The sequence below is a fragment of the Scyliorhinus canicula genome, chromosome 5 (assembly GCF_902713615.1).
Source record: "Scyliorhinus canicula chromosome 5, sScyCan1.1, whole genome shotgun sequence".
NCBI lineage: Eukaryota > Metazoa > Chordata > Chondrichthyes > Carcharhiniformes > Scyliorhinidae > Scyliorhinus > Scyliorhinus canicula.
Genome location: NC_052150.1, coordinates 220,901,367 through 220,918,354, shown reverse-complemented (window position 1 = coordinate 220,918,354; position 16,988 = coordinate 220,901,367). Strand labels below are relative to the sequence as shown.

The 16,988-nt window shown below is 51.4% G+C and overlaps 1 protein-coding gene across 1 annotated transcript in view; it reads left to right on the top strand.

Annotated features, from left to right (window-relative positions):
• mindy4 (MINDY lysine 48 deubiquitinase 4) overlaps positions 1 to 16,988 on the top strand; it is a 189,425-nt gene that overhangs the window by 1,920 nt on the left and 170,517 nt on the right. The window contains exon 2 of the mRNA XM_038796467.1: positions 7,998 to 8,491. Within this exon, the coding sequence (XP_038652395.1) occupies positions 7,998 to 8,491 (494 nt within the window). The remainder of the gene's footprint in view (positions 1 to 7,997; positions 8,492 to 16,988) is intronic.

The window sequence follows — 16,988 nt, the reverse complement described above, 5'->3', positions numbered from 1 at the left end:
ATGCCGCAACACCCCCCCGATGCCGAACCCACCCCCCGATGCCGCAAACCACCCCCCCCCGATGCCGCAACCCACCCCCCCCGATGCCGCAACCCACCCCCCCGATGCCGCAACCACCCCCCCCCGATGCCGCAACCCACCCCCCCTCGATGCCGCAACCCACCCCCCTCCGATTGCCGCAAACCCACCCCCCTCCGATGCCGCAACCCACCCCCCCCGATGCCGCAACCCACCCCCCCCCGACGCCGCAACCTCCCCCCCCCCCCCCCCCCCCCCCCCCCCCCGATGCCACAACCCACCCCCCGACACTGAACGGCGTCAACCATCATCAATGGTTGACGCCGTTTTAAAGCAACTGTGATTTTCGGCGACGTGACCCGTGGCCACGTCGGCGGGACTTCGACTCATCCGGGCCGGAGATTTGTGGAAACTAAAAAAAAAATGAAATCCCGCCGGCGCCAGCTGTTTTCAGAGGCTGCCGGCGGGATTTGCACAGCGCCGGTTTTTGGCCGGTCAGAGATTTAAAAACCCTGCGGGAGCGGGATTAACGCCGCTGCCGGCCGATTCTCCGACCCTGCGTGGGGTCGGAGAATTTCGCCCTATGGCTTGATTGAGGAAGGCAAGTGTCCCACATGCCTTTTTCACCACCCTAATAATCTGCCCTTCTGCCTTCAGAGTCCTATGGACAAACACGTCAATGTCCCTTTGTTCCTCAGAACTTTCCAGTGTCATGACATTCATGAAAATGAAATGAAAATCGCTTATTGTCGCGAGTAGGCTTCAAAGAAGTTACTGTGAAAAGCCCCTAGTCGCCACATTCCGGCGCCTGTCCTGGGAGGCTGGTACGGGAATCGAACCGTGCTGCTGGCTTGCTTGGTCTGCTTTAAAAGCCAGCGATGTAGCCCAGTGAGCTAAACCAGCCCCTCATTTAGTGCTTCCTTGTCACATTACTCCTTCCAAAGTGTATCACCTCACACTTTTCAGGGTTAAATTTCATTTGCCACTTATTTGCCCATTTGACAATCCCGTCTCCATCTTCCTGTAACCCAAGACACTCAGCCTCACTGTTAACCACCTGGCCAATCTGTGTCATAGGGAGTAAGGTATTGTCAGCCTTAAAAGTGGACAAATAGCCAGGTCCGGATGAATTGTGTCCCAGGATGCTGTGGGAAGTGAAGGAGGAGATTGCGGGGCTCTGACCCAAATTTTAATTCCTCTCTGGCCTCGGGGGAGATGACAGAGGACTGGAGAACAGCTAATGTGGTCCCACTATTTAAGGAAGATTGTAGAGAAAAGCCAGGCAACTACAGTCTCACATCAGTGGGAGGGAAACTTGTTGTTCCTGCCACAACCAGCCATGAATGGTGGTGGACAATTAAACAACTAATTGGAGGGGGAAGCTCCACAAATATCCCCATCCTCAATGATGGAGGAGCCCAGCACATAAGTGCAAAAGCTAAGGCTGAGGCATTCGCAACAATCTTTAGCCAGAATTGCTGAGTGGATGATCCATATCGGTCTCCTCCAGAGGTCCCCAGCATCACAGAAATCAGTCTTCAGCCAATACGATTCACTCCACGTGATATCAAGAAACAGCTGAAGGCACTGGATACTGCAATGGCTATAGACCCTGACAATATTCCAGTAATAGTACTGAAGACGTGCTCCAGATCTTGTCACAGCCTTGACTAAACTGTTTTAATACAGCTACAACACTGGCATCTACCCGGCAATGTGGAAAATTGCCCAGGTGTGTCCTGTCTGCAAGAAACAGGCCAAATCCAACCCAGCCAATTACCGGCCTGTTCGTCTACTCTCCATCATCAGTAAAGTGATCGTGGCGAATGGTGGATCAGGCTCGAAGGGCTGAATGGCCTCCTCCTGCTTCTATCTTCTATGTATGTTTCTATGGAGAGTGCTGGAAGTGCTATCAAGTGGCACTTGCTCAGCAATAACCTGCTCACGGATGCTCGGTTTGGGTTCTCCCAGGGTCACTCAGCTCCTGACCTCATTACAGCCTTAGTTGAAACATGGGCAAATTACTGAATGCCAGAAGTGAGAGTGACTTCCCTTAACATCAAGGCAACATTTGACCGGGTATGGCATCAAGGAGCCCTAGTTAAACTGGAGTCAATGGGAATTAGGGGGAAACTTGCCACTGGTTGGAGTCAAACCTGGCACAAAGGAAGATGGTTGTGGTGGCTGGAGGTCAATCATCTCAGCTCCAGGACATCCCTGCAGGAGTTCCTCGGGGTAGTGTCCTAGGCCCAACCATCTTCAGCTGCTTCATCAATGATCTCCCTTCCAATGTAAGGCTAGAAATGGGGATGTTCGCAACGTTTGTGATGCCTCAGATAATGAAGCAGTCCATGTCCAAATGCAGCAAGACCTGGACAATGTCCAAGCTTGGGCTGACAAGTGGCGAATTACATTTGCGCCACAGAAGTGACAGGCCAGGCAATGACAAGAGAGGAGCTAACCATTGATCATATTCAGTGGTTTTACCATTGCTGAAACCCCCACAATCAACATCCTGGGGGTTACCATTGATCAGAAACTGAACTGGACTAGCCACGTTAATACTGTGGGTACCAGGGCAGGTCAGAGGCTAGGAATCCTACGAGTAACTCGCCTCCTGACTCCCCAAAGCCTGACCACCATCTACAAGGCACAAGTCAGGAATGTAATGGAATACTCTCCACTTGCCTGGATGAGTACAGCTCTAACAATGCTCAAGAAGTTGACACCATCCAGGACAAAGCAGCCCACTTGATTGCTCCCCCTTCCACAAATATTCAAACCCTCCACCACTGGCGAACAGTGGCAGCCATGTGTACCATTTGCAAGATGCACTGCAGTAACTCACCAAAGTTCCTTAGACAGCACCTTCAAAACCCAGGACCTACCACCTGGAGGTTCCCCTCCAACTCACTCCACCCCGACTCACTGCTTCTTCACTGTCATTGTGTCAAAATCCTGGAACTTCCTCCCTAACAGGACTGGGTGTACCTACAGCGGTTCAAGAAGGCAGCTCACCACCACCTTCTATAGGGCAGCTCGGGGATGGGCATTAAAGTGAAGCCCATTTAAGTGAATTAAAAAAAAACATTCCAGGCACGGAAACATTAAATTCAACCCACTTAAAACTATATCTTATTTATTATATTTCTAACGTTTACACTTACAAACGTAAATCCCTCTAAACTACCTTTGTTTTATGAACACCGACCCTCACACCCCCAGGACTGGACACACAGTGACCCTCACACCCCCCCAGGACTGGACACACACTGACCCTCGCACCCCCCCAGGACTGGAGCCACTGACCCTCACACCCCCCAGGACTGGAGACACTGACCCTCACACCCCCCAGGACTGGACACACACTGACCCTCGCACCCCCCAGGACTGGAGACACTGACCCTCGCACCCCCCAGGACTGGAGACACTGACCCTCGCACCCCCCAGGACTGGAGACACACTGACCCTCACATCCCCCAGGACTGGAGACACTGACCCTCACACCCCCCAGGACTGGACACACACTGACCCTCACACCCCCCAGGACTGGAGACACTGACCCTCACACCCCCCCAGGACTGGACACACACTGACCCTCACACCCCCCAGGACTGGAGACACACTGACCCTCACCCCCCCCAGGACTGGAGACACACTGACCCTCACACCCCCCCCCAGGACTGGAGACACACTGACCCTCACACCCCCCAGGACTGGAGACACACTGACCCTCACACCCCCCAGGACTGGAGACACTGACCCTCACACCCCCCAGGACTGGAGACACACTGACCCCCCCAGGCCCCAGGACTGGAGACACACTGACCCTCACACCCCCCAGGACTGGACACACACTGACCCTCACACCCCCCAGGACTGGAGACACACTGACACTCGCACCCCCCAGGACTGGGCGCACTGACCCTCACACCCCCCAGGACTGGAGACACTGACCCTCACGCACCCCTGGACTGGAGACACACTGACCCTCACACCCCACAGGACTGGAGACACTGACCCTCACACCCCCCAGGACTGGACACACACTGACCCTCACACCCCCCAGGACTGGAGACACTGACCCTCACACCCCCCAGGACTGGACACACACTGACCTTCACACCCCCCAGGACTGGAGACGCACTGACCCTCACCCCCCCCAGGACTGGAGACACACTGACCCTCACACCCCCCAGGACTGGAGACACAATGACCCTCACACCCCCCAGGACTGGAGACACTGACCCTCACACCCCCCAGGACTGGAGACACACTGACCCCCCCAGGCCCCAGGACTGGAGACACACTGACCCTCACACCCCCCAGGACTGGACACACACTGACCCTCACACCCCCCAGGACTGGAGACACACTGACCATCACGCACCCCAGGACTGGACACACACTGACCCTCACACCCCCCAGGACTGGACACACACTGACCCTCACACCCCCCAGGACTGAGACACACTGACACTCGCACCCCCAGGACTGGAGACACTGACCCTCACCCCCCCCCCAGGACTGGACACACACTGACCCTCACACCCCCCAGGACTGGGCGCACTGACCCTCACACCCCCCAGGACTGGAGACACTGACCCTCACGCACCCCAGGACTGGAGACACACTGACCCTCGCATCCCCAGGACTGGAGACACACTGACCCTCACACCCCCCAGGACTGGACACACACTGACCCTCACACCCCCCAGGACTGGAGACACACTGACCCTCACACCCCCCAGGACTGGACACACACTGACCCTCACACCCCCCAGGACTGGGCGCACTGACCCTCACACCCCCCAGGACTGGAGACACTGACCCTCACGCCCCCAGGATTGGAGACACACTGATCCTCACACCCCCCAGGACTGGGCACACACTGACCCTCACCCCCCCCAGGACTGGACACACACTGACCCTCACGCACCCCAGGACTGGAGACACACTGACCCTCGCATCCCCAGGATTGGAGACACACTGACCCTCACACCCCCCCAGGACTGGAGACACACTGACCCTCACACCCCCCAGGACTGGAGACACTGACCCTCACACCCCCCAGGACTGGAGACACACTGACCCTCACACCCCCCAGGACTGGAGACACACTGACCCTCACACCCCCCAGGACTGGACACACACTGACCCTCGCACCCCCCAGGACTGGGCGCACTGACCCTCACACCCCCCAGGACTGGAGACACACTGACACTCGCACCCCCAGGACTGGAGACACTGACCCTCACACCCCCCAGGACTGGACACACACTGACCCTCACACCCCCCAGGACTGGGCGCACTGACCTCACACCCCCCAGGACTGGAGACACTGACCCTCACGCACCCCAGGACTGGAGACACACTGACCGTCGCATCCCCAGGACTGGAGACACACTGACCCTCACACCCCCCAGGACTGGACACACACTGACCCTCACACCCCCGAGGACTGGAGACACACTGACCCTCACGCACCCCAGGACTGGAGACACACTGACCCTCGCATCCCCAGGACTGGAGACACTGACCCTCACACCCCCCAGGACTGGACACACACTGACCCTCACACCCCCCAGGACTGGGCGCACTGACCCTCACACCCCCCAGGACTGGAGACACTAACCCTCACACCCCCCAGGACTGGACACACACTGACCTTCACATCCCCCAGGACTGGAGACACACTGACACTCGCATCCCCAGGACTGGAGACACTGACCCTCACACCCCCCAGGACTGGACACACACTGACCCTCACACCCCCCCAGGAATGGTGACACTGACCCTCTCACCCCCCAGGACTGGAGACAGACTGACCCTCACACTCCCCAGGACTGGAGACACACTGACCCTCACATCCCCCAGGACTGAACACACACTGACCCTCACACCCCCCAGGACTGGACACACACTGACCCTCACACCCCCCAGGACTGGAGACACTGACCCTCACAACCCCAAGGACTGGACACACACTGACTCTCACACCCCCCAGGACTGGGCACACACCGACCCTCTCACCCCCCAGGACTGGAGACACTGACCCTCACCCCCCCAGGACTGGACACACTGACCCTCACCCCCCCAGGACTGGACACACTGACCCTCACACCCCCAGGATTGGAGACACACTGACCCTCACATCCCCCAGGACTGGGCACACACTGACCCTCACACTCCCCAGGACTGGACACACACTGACCCTCACACCCCCCAGGACTGGACACACTGACCCTCACACCCCCCAGGACTGGAGACACTGACCCTCACACCCCCAAGGACTGGAGTCACTGACCCTCACACCCCCAAGGACTGGAGACACACTGACCCTCACACTCCCCTGGACTGGACACACACTGACCCTCACACCCCCCTGGACTGGAGTCACTGACCCTCACACCCCCCAGGACTGGAGACAGACTGACCCTCGCACCCCCCAGGACTGGACACACACTAACCCTGACACCCCCAAGGACTGGAGTCACTGACCCTCACACCCCCCAGGACTGGACACACTGACCCTCACACCCCCCAGGACTGGAGACACACTGACCCTCACACCCCTAGGACTGGAGACACACTGACCCTCACACCCCCCAGGACTGGACACACACTGACCCTCACACCCCCCTGGACTGGACACACACTGACCCTCACACCCCCCTGGACTGGAGTCACTGACCCTCACACCCCCCAGGACTGGAGACAGACTGACCCTCACACCCCCCAGGACTGGAGACACACTGACCCTCTGCACCCCCCAGGACTGGAGACACGGACCCTCGAACCCCCCAGGACTGGAGACACTGACCCTCACACCCCCCAGGACTGGAGACACACTGACCCTCACACCCCCCAGGACTGGAGACACACTGACCCTCACACCCCCCAGGACTGGAGACACACTGACCCTCTGCACCCCCCAGGACTGGAGGCACTGACCCTCACACCCCTAGGACTGGAGACACTGACCCTCCCACCCCCCAGGACTGGAGACACTGACCCTCACACCCATAGGACTGGAGACACTGACCCTCACACCCCCCAGGACTGGAGACACACTGACCCTCACACCCCCCAGGACTGGACACACACTGACCCTCGCACCCCCAGGACTGGACACACACTGACCCTCACACCCCCCAGGACTGGAGACACTGACCCTCACACCCCCCAGGACTGGAGACACTGACCCTCACACCCCCCAGGACTGAACACACTGACCCTCACACCCCCCAGGACTGGAGACACACTGACCCCCTCAGGCCCCAGGACTGGAGACACACTGACCCTCACACCCACCAGGACTGGGCACACTGACCCTCACACTCCCCAGGACTGGAGACACACTGACCCTCACACCCCCCAGGACTGGACACACACTGACTCTCACACCCCTAGGACTGGAGACACTGACCCTCACCCCCCCCAAGGACTGGAGACACACTGACCCTCACACCCCAGGACTGGAGACAGACTGACCCTCAGACCCCCCAGGACTGGACACACACTGACCTTCACACCCCCCAGGACTGGACACACACTGACCCTCACCCCCCGCTGGACTGGACACACACTGACCCTCACACCCCCAAGGACTGGACACACACTGACCCTCACACTCCCCAGGACTGGGCACACACTGACCCTCACACCCCCAAGGACTGGAGTCACTGACCCTCACCCCCCCAGGACTGGAGACACTGACCCTCACACCCCCCAGGACTGGAGACAGTGACCCTGACACCACCCAGGACTGGAGACACACTGACCCTCACACCCCCGCAGGACTGGACACCCCCCCCCCCCCCCCCCCAAGGACTGGACACACACTGACCCCCACACCCCCTCCCCCCAGGAACTGCAGACAGACTGACCTTCACACACTCAGGACTGGAGTTAGACTAACCTTGGCATGCTGTAACCATTGAATGATCTTTCCTGTTGACTTTTTCCAATATTTGCAGGATTCCTCAAAAAAACGCCTGATTAAACGATCCTCTGGATCTAGCCTGGCTTTACATACAATTGAGAGTGATGTTGACAGCGGTTCCTGTATTAAAGGGTATGTACGTCAGGCGGGGAACTCCGGCGAAAGCACTGCCTGCTCTGACTGGCTTCCTGTTACTGGCACGCTGATGGTGGATAACATGGCAGATGGCACACCCGCCCAGGACTACCCCCAGAAGAAGCCTCCATGTCTTTATACAAGCGGCCGATGCAGTCAGAAGCCTCAAGATTTCAGATGGTACCATGAGACAGCAGATGACGTTTGCGCAGATAGGTTACTAGAACGAGAGAGGGGGCCAGTCCCAAGTGGGCAGGAGAAAAAACTGACCTCTAACCTCAATGCCAACTTGCCTGAAAAGAGCCGGAAAGTGAAGTTTGCTCCGGATTGCATGAACATTGAGTACGAGGCGACCGAAAACGATATTAAGATGACGGAAGATCTACATTCCAGGTATGTACCTCCTTTGGTGGATGAATCTGAAAGTGTGGAGTTGCTGAATGATGAGCCAGGCAGAGGGAGACTCCCAGGTTCATATCCCCTGTCTGGTAATTGCGCCCTGGGTACAATTGGGTGTTGATGCCAGATTCCTCCCACTATGCAGAAGAGCCTGCAAAGAACTTCTACTAATCAACCTATTCCTAATCCCTAATGACCCCTATAGAGCTTGTGCGCGGGGTGCGTGTGGGTGTGTTTCTGTGGGGATTGTAGTACATCAGACAAAAGGATTGGAAACAAATTTCAATACAAACACAAGAAAATGATTCTAATATTCACACTATTTTCACCCCGACTATATCCTTACAGACAAGGACACATTACCGACTATATCTTTACTGACAAGGACACATTACCGACTATATCCTTACAGACAAGGACACATTGCCGACTATATCTTTACTGACAAGGACACGTTACCGACTATATCTTTACTGACAAGGACACATTACCGACTATATCCTTACAGACAAGGACACATTACCGACTATATCCTTACAGACAAGGACACATTACCGACTATATCCTTACTGACAAGGACACATTGCCGACTATATCTTTACTGACAAGGACACATAACCGACTATATCTTTACTGACAAGGACACATTACCGACTATATCTTTACAGACAAGGACACATTGCCGACTATATCTTTACAGACAAGGATACATTGCTGACCATATCTTTACTAACAAGGACACATAATCGACTATATCTTTACTGACAAGGACACATTACCGACTATATCTTTACTGACAAGGACACATAACCGACTATATCTTTACAGACAAGGACACATTACCGACTATATCTTTACAGACAAGGATACATTGCTGACTATATCCTTACTGACAAGGATACATTACCGACTATATCCTTACTGACAAGGACACATTGCCGACTATATCTTTACTAACAAGGACACATTGCCGACTATATCTTTACAGAGAAGGACACATAACCAACTATATCTTTACAGACAAGGACACATTACCGACTATATCTTTACAGACAAGGACACATTGCCGACTATATCTTTACAGACAAGGACACGTTACCGACTATATCTTTACAGACAAGGACACATTACCGACTATATCCTTACTGACAAGGACACATTACCGACTATATCCTTACTGACAAGGACACATTGCCGACTATATCCTTACTGACAAGGACACATAACCGACTATATCTTTACAGCAAGGACACATTACCGACTATATCCTTACTGACAAGGACACGTTACCGACTATATCTTTACAGACAAGGACACATTACCGACTATATCCTTACTGACAAGGACACATTACCGACTATATCTTTACTGACAAGGACACATTACCGACTATATCCTTACTGACAAGGACACATAACCGACTATATCTTTACAGCAAGGACACATTACCGACTATATCCTTACTGACAAGGACACGTTACCGACTATATCCTTACAGACAAGGACACATTGCCGACTATATCTTTACAGACAAGGACACATAACCGACTATATCCTTACAGACAAGGATGCATTACCAACTATATCTTTACTGACAAGGACACATTGCCGAATATATCCTTACTGACAAGGACACATTACCGACTATATCCTTACTGACAAGGACACATTGCCGACTATATCTTTACAGACAAGGACACATAACCGACTATATCCTTACAGACAAGGATGCATTACCAACTATATCTTTAAAACAAGAACAAATTAGGAAAGAATAAATAATTTGCCATATCTAATATTCAGGGAAAGCGTGGGGTCTATCTGAACTGAGAGTTGTGGGCAGTCACACCACAAAGTTAATGACAGATGCGACCAAAGCAGTTTCAATGGATTTGACAGATGCTTTTCACACAGTTAGCCTACTGGTCTCACTGAAACTCTCTTTCTCAAGAGGGTTTACAATTTCCACATTTGAAGAACTCGCCTTGGAATTATCTCCAAATGTCACTCTCAAACAGACAGTTTTGTCAGTGATCCATCTCCAGGGTTTTAACCTCGCCTTCCGAGATTCCTTTCCCCTGGATTGCTGAGTACGATCAAGCTTCACCTTCCAAATGTTCGGCCGTGCCAAGCAGAACATCACTGCTTCAAAGGAGTCCCACCAACCTTTGGCTGCTCTCTCGAACCTTCTGGGCTCCTCTCAAGCCCACTTCTCTTCAAGTGTACTCCTCGAAACTCTCTATCTAGCTCACTCTATTTCTTGGTTCCTTTCTTCCAACATTACTTAAACGGATCTGTATCTGATCTCTCTCTTACTTGGGCCTTTCTTCTGAGACCTCTCTCTGATCCCTGTTTTTGTCCCTGCCTGGGACCTCTCTCTGTCTCGCCCTCCCTTAGTCCTGCTCCCCAGGGCACCCTCTCTCAAATGGCTCTCCTGTCCTGGGCTGTCTGAGGTGCAGTTTTGCGACATTGCCTGTTTTTTTGCTTCAATTCTATGCATGTTGTTACGATTAGTACAGACCTGGTGCCTCTCTTTAATTTAAACTGTACCTCAAATGTCACTGCCTACTGTTCCACATCATTGATTTGAGCCCACAAATTATGTTGGAAGACCTTGGGTTAGTGCGTGATTAATTCCAGCCCCACTTGACCCGGAGTTACAATAAAATTGAACAATTAATTCTCAGAAAATGTCCAAAGTCTTTGGTCTTTGGCTCATGAAAAACTACAGTCACCAGATTTGTAAATTTATACGCAATTTATATTAATAACAAAAACTATAATTAAATAGGCAGCAAATAGAGCTGGCTAACTATTCTCTAATTCCTAAAACCCTATCTTTAAGTTGCCCCACCCTCTATACGCACGCACGCACGCACAAACACAAGAAAGACAAACACTGAGGGGAAAGAAAGGTGGAAGGAAAAGATTATACGGAAAGCAAAAGGATAAAAATCTTTGTTTCCAGTTTGATTATTTTGAGTCTGGGCCTTCAGTTGGGGCAGATCTCTGCTTTCATGCTGAAATGGTTTTCACTGTAGATTCATCAGGACCTCAAGACTTCTCTGCAGTTTCAGAAGCAGCAGGCAAGAAACATTTTTGGAGAAAGAGAGAGAGCAATTCAAAGCTTCTTCTCTTAGCATCCACGTGCGTTCTGTTTCCTTCCTAGGTCCTCTAAAACACCGCCTATCAGGACCCAGTCACTGTCTGTTGCCGGGCAGAATATGGTCATTGGCCAATCCGTTGGCCACAAACCACCCAATCGAACTGAACTCCGATCTCTCGGGTGCCAGAAAGTCGAGTTCTTCTGGTCAAAAGCTAAATGTTCATAGCACAGTGTACTATTGAGTTCCTCACTTCCTCTCCATGATTTAAAGGTATATGTTCATTTATTATCCATGGATCAAAGCTGATAATGACAAAGTAAAAGAAATAAGGAAATCAACAGGAGGAGTCCTTACAATGTGTGGTCCTCTCCTGGCTGGTGTATGGATAGCAAACCTCTATTATAAACCCCACCCCAAATGATGCATGTGCAGCAATTTCCCACTGGCAATGCGCAGAAGATCCGAGGCCTGCTGGAAACGGTAGCTCCTGAACGACGACTGCAACTTGGTAATTATTTTGAGTTTCATCACACGCTGCACGCAACAAGTGTGCTATGAATGATTGGGACCACCTCTTATTTATAGCAATGGCATTTGCTGATTGTTCATATTGATATGATCATGTCCTTAATCGCTATAGGGTTGCAACATGGCACAGTGAGTACCCCTCGACTCAGAAAGCCTTGGGTTGAAGTCCCACTTCAGTGACTTGAGACCACAATCCAGACCATCACTCCCATGTGGTACTGAGGGAGTGCGGTACTGTCAAAAGTTGTTGGCCGTTCAGATGAGATGTTAAACCGAGGCCAGCCGTCCACGGGTCGTTATTGAAGACCTCATTTCCACTATTTCAAAGGAGAGCAGGGGAATAAAAGCAATAAATTCTGGATAAACTCAGCAGTTCTGGCAGCATCTGTGGAGAGAGAGAGAAACCAAGTTACCGCCTTGAACCCAGTATGATTCTTCGGAGCTTGCAATTGTGCTGGCTCCATTAATGGTGAGGAAAGGTTTCACCTGCAGGTTTTTCAGGTTGCATTTGATGTGGCCGTGTATTGTATGAGACGGAGCCTGGAACCATCTCCTCGGTTGAATTGGCTGCCGCAGGACCCTAACATCCTAATGCTCAGTATCAGTTCGACAGATATCGGGCTAATTTGCCACGTGCTGCTGAGGAGGGAATGGAGCTCCCTTGTATATCCCTCACCAGGCCACGGGAGGGAGTGCTGATCACAAGGATGCTCAAATCCAGCATTAAGAACTGAATGCAGGCGTCACCTCATTCAAAATACGCTTCAATGCTGCTTAACCAATTTTACAGCAAAGGAACTATCTTTCCAACTGAGTGACAGCTTGTTCAACTTGCTGAAAACCTTGGAATATTGTGCACAGGTCTATTCATGTTGCAAAAAAGCATATAAAGGCACTGGAGAAGGTGCGAAAAATGATTTACAAGGATAGTACTGGAACTGAGAGGTTATAACAATCAGGAAAGATTGAAACAGCTGCTGCTGTACTCTGATTATCCTTAAATTTATGAGGCTGTTTGATAGGGTTGATGTTTCCACTGGTTGAGACGCCTTATATAAAAGATCATTGTTAATCAATCCAATAAGGATGCCTTTATCCAGCAAGCTATCACACTGTTATCGAGCACACCCTGCTTCCCTGTCAAAGCGAGAACCGGAATGTAGCCCCCCTGTAAATAAGCTTTGTTATTGCCATTGAGTGTGAGAAAGTGCAACAGCACAAACGAATCCCTGAAGTGAGTCCAGAAGACTATGATTGGTCACGAGTGACCTCATGATTATACTTGGTCAAATATAGTTTGAAAGCTTCAAGTGCCAAGGTCACCGTGACACCAGTTGGCATGTGTACCGGTCATGTTGGACTGCATTCATTGTTTGCGAGACACGGGTCTAAGTGTTGCTCTCGAAATGTGGTGGTGCTGCAGTGTTTGGTTAGGGTAATTGTACAACAATTTTCCGTTAAAACTATAGCAGCGTGTGACATTATGCGCTTGCCTTTTCCTCAGATTTTAACCTGGCAAAGGCTGTGGTGTGAGGAGATGTCCGCGATATCCGCACTCCTCTGATTCTAGCCTCTTTTTCGTTCTCCATGGCCTTTGCACCACCATTGGAACCTGTGACTTCAGCAAGTCCCGAAATCTCCTTCCTCAACCGCTCAACCTGTCTCACCTCCTTCACATCGCTTCTTAAATGAAAAAAATGAAATGAAAATCGCTTATTGTCACAAGTAGGCTTCAAATGAAGTTACTGTGAAAAGCCCCTAGTCGCCACATTCCGGCGCCTGTTCGTGGAGGCTGCTACGGGAATTGAACCATGCTGCTGGCCTGCCTTGGTCTGCTTTATCAGCCAGCGATTTAGCCCTGTGCTAAACCAGCCGCTGTTTTATAGCCTACCGTTTTATGCTTACATAGGATGTGGATCACATTTTAAAAATAAGGAGGTCCCTCATTTAAGAAAGAGATAAGGAGAACGTTTTTCTTGGAGGGTCATGAGTCTTTGGAACTCTTCCTCAAAAGGCAGTAGAAGCAGAATCTGTGGATATTTTTACGGCAGAGCTGGATAGATTCTCGATTAAAAAGGTTGGGAAGGGGGGATGAAAGGTTATCGGGTGAGGCAGAAATGTAGGGTTGAGGTTACGATCAGATCAGCCACCTGATTGGCTCATATTGAATGCAGGCTCGAGGGACCGAGTGGCCTACTCCAGCTCCGAATTTGTATGTTTGCATGGATGTTACTGGCTGGACCAGCATTTATTGCCTCATCCCCAATTGCCCTTCAGAAGGTGGTGGTGTGCTGCCTTCTTGAAGCGCTGCAGTCCCCGAGCTGTAGGTACATCAACTGTGCTGTGAGGGAGGGAGTTTCCAGGATTTTGACTCAGCCACATCTGAGGAGCGGCGATACGTTTCCAAATGTGGCGACTCGGGGCTTTTCACAGAAACTTCATTTGAAGCCTACTTGTGACAATAAGTGGCTTTTATTTCAAGTCGGGGTGGTGAGTGACTTGGAGGGGAACCTCCAGGTGGTGGGGTTCCCAGGTATCTGCTGCCCTTATCCTAGATGGTAGTGGCCACGGGTTTGGAAGGTGCTGCCTAAGGAGCCTTGTTGCGTTACTGCAGTGCATCTTGTAGATGGTACACACGGCTGCCACTGTTCATCGGTGGTGGAGGGTGTGAATGTTTTAAGTGAGCAAAATTTAGTTCATCCGGCCTAATGTCTCCTCCTGTGGCTCTGTATCAAATTTTATGAATCATTCTTGTGAAGGGGCCTGGGAATATTTTGCTATGTTAAAGGTGCTAAATAATTGCAAGTTGGTGACCGTTCCTTTCTTTTTGAGCAACAACTTGTCTCTTTATGTCACCATGTTGGAGAATGATTTGTGCATTTTAACGAGGAAGAGAAGGCTGAGGTTAGATGGTCTGGAAGCATTGATCCTCTGTTAAGAGCGAGGTTTTAGAGAGACCTTTTTTGACGCAGGGAGAGAGAGACAGCACGATGAAGTGCTTTGAGGAAAATGTTGCAAAGTGCAAGAGCGTGTCAACCTGCAGGAACAGCATCTTGCAGTGGAGTGGACATCAAACTGAGTTGCAATCGAGGGGGGCAGAGGGGAGGCGAAGGTTGATATATACCTATGATCTAGATGAATGGTGGAACAGACCATTGGGACCAAATGGCCTCCTCTTCCTCTATCCATTCTGATAGGGCGGGGTGAAATGGAGAGTCGATATTCAAATGAGGACAATTTCCTCCCTCTCTGATCGATGGGGTGCTTGGAGTATCGGTGGGGTGCTTGCAGTGTGCTGGTGGATATATATGTTAATTGCTGCAATCTGTAACTAAACCACTGTGTGGCAGTATGTCCTGTGTTGTGACATTGACTGCACGTTCAATATTGCAGATGGAGGATTATTGAAGGAGAATAGCAGTGAGTAGGTCTCTGCTGGGATTGCATCAACCCTGCTTACTGTGGAAACTATTGGTCCTGAAATTCACCGACTGACTGGGCTCAGAATAGAAATGACGATATTTCTGTGTTGTTTATCCTCACAGAGGCAGTAGTTGGGATTCCACAAGCCTGCCCAGTTCCCATATCCCTTCATTATCCTTCACCTCAACCACCTAGCTAACCTATTCTTAAACATTGACGCAAAGTCTGTGTTTCAGTCGCTAACTCTGAATTCCGCAGCCTCACAATCCTTAATTTTATTCCTATATCCCCTTGTCATGGATCCTTCAATCATTGGAAACAGCCTCTGTCTATCTGCTCGATTCCAAGCCATTATCATTTTGGGTGTCTTTATCCAGCCACCCAAAGTCTGTAATCTTCTGGTGAAGAACAGTTCCAACATTTGAGGATTTTCCTCTGTACACCAATAGAATGAACCTGCACCATAACCTCTGTTGTCACAGTCTATAGTGTGGATGGGAGCTCATGTACACTGGATTCTGGCTGGCCTGCAGGGATTGCCAGTGGTTGTATGGTGCCGGAGGCGGACGGTGCCAAGGGCAGTCCAATTTTTTAGGTTTTCCAATTGGCCGCTTCAGGCTGCAATTAGCTGCTTTCTTTCACCGGGTTTTAACACTCGTAGTTACCCTCCTATTCATTCCACGTCCTTCATCCTCTCCCGGCAGTCTCCTGTGTGATGAATCCATATTCACTCCCTTCAGGTTTGCCCTGGTGATTGATTCTACTTGATACCGGATGGGAGGCCATTCAGCCCTTCGAGCCTTCTCCGCCATTCATTATGATCATGGCTGATCAACCGACTCAATAGGTTTTTGCAACATTCCAAGAGTTCCATGATCACCAATACTGTTAATTGCACATTTGTTTAAACAAATGCCCAAGTTGCCATGATGCAACCTGATCTGTCTCTAGACTGTTAGAATGGACCTTTAGATTACGATTCCAGTAAAACAAAGACAGTGCTGCGGGTGGCACAGTGCCTCAAAGCCCAGGAACTGGGTTCAATTCCGCCCTTGGGTGACTGTCGGTGTGAAGTTTGCACTTTCTCCTCGTGTGTGCGTGGGTTTCCTCCGGGTGCTCCGGTTTCTTCCCACAGTCCAAAGATGTGCAGGTTGCATGGATTGGCCATGCTAAATTGCCCTTAGTGTCCAAAGGCATCTAAATTACCCAAAGATGAGATTAGGTTACAGGGTAGGGCGTGGAGTGGACCTAGGTTGGGTGCTCTTTCAGAGCGCCGGTGCAGACACGATGGGCCGAATGGCCTCCTTCTGCACTGTAGAGATTCTGTGATTCCCCCAATTCAGCCAATGTGCCTCTGCTGGTTCTGCCAGAGCGATCCAATTAGTCCCAACCCGCCACTCTCTCTCCAAAGCTCTGCAAAATTCTCCATTTCA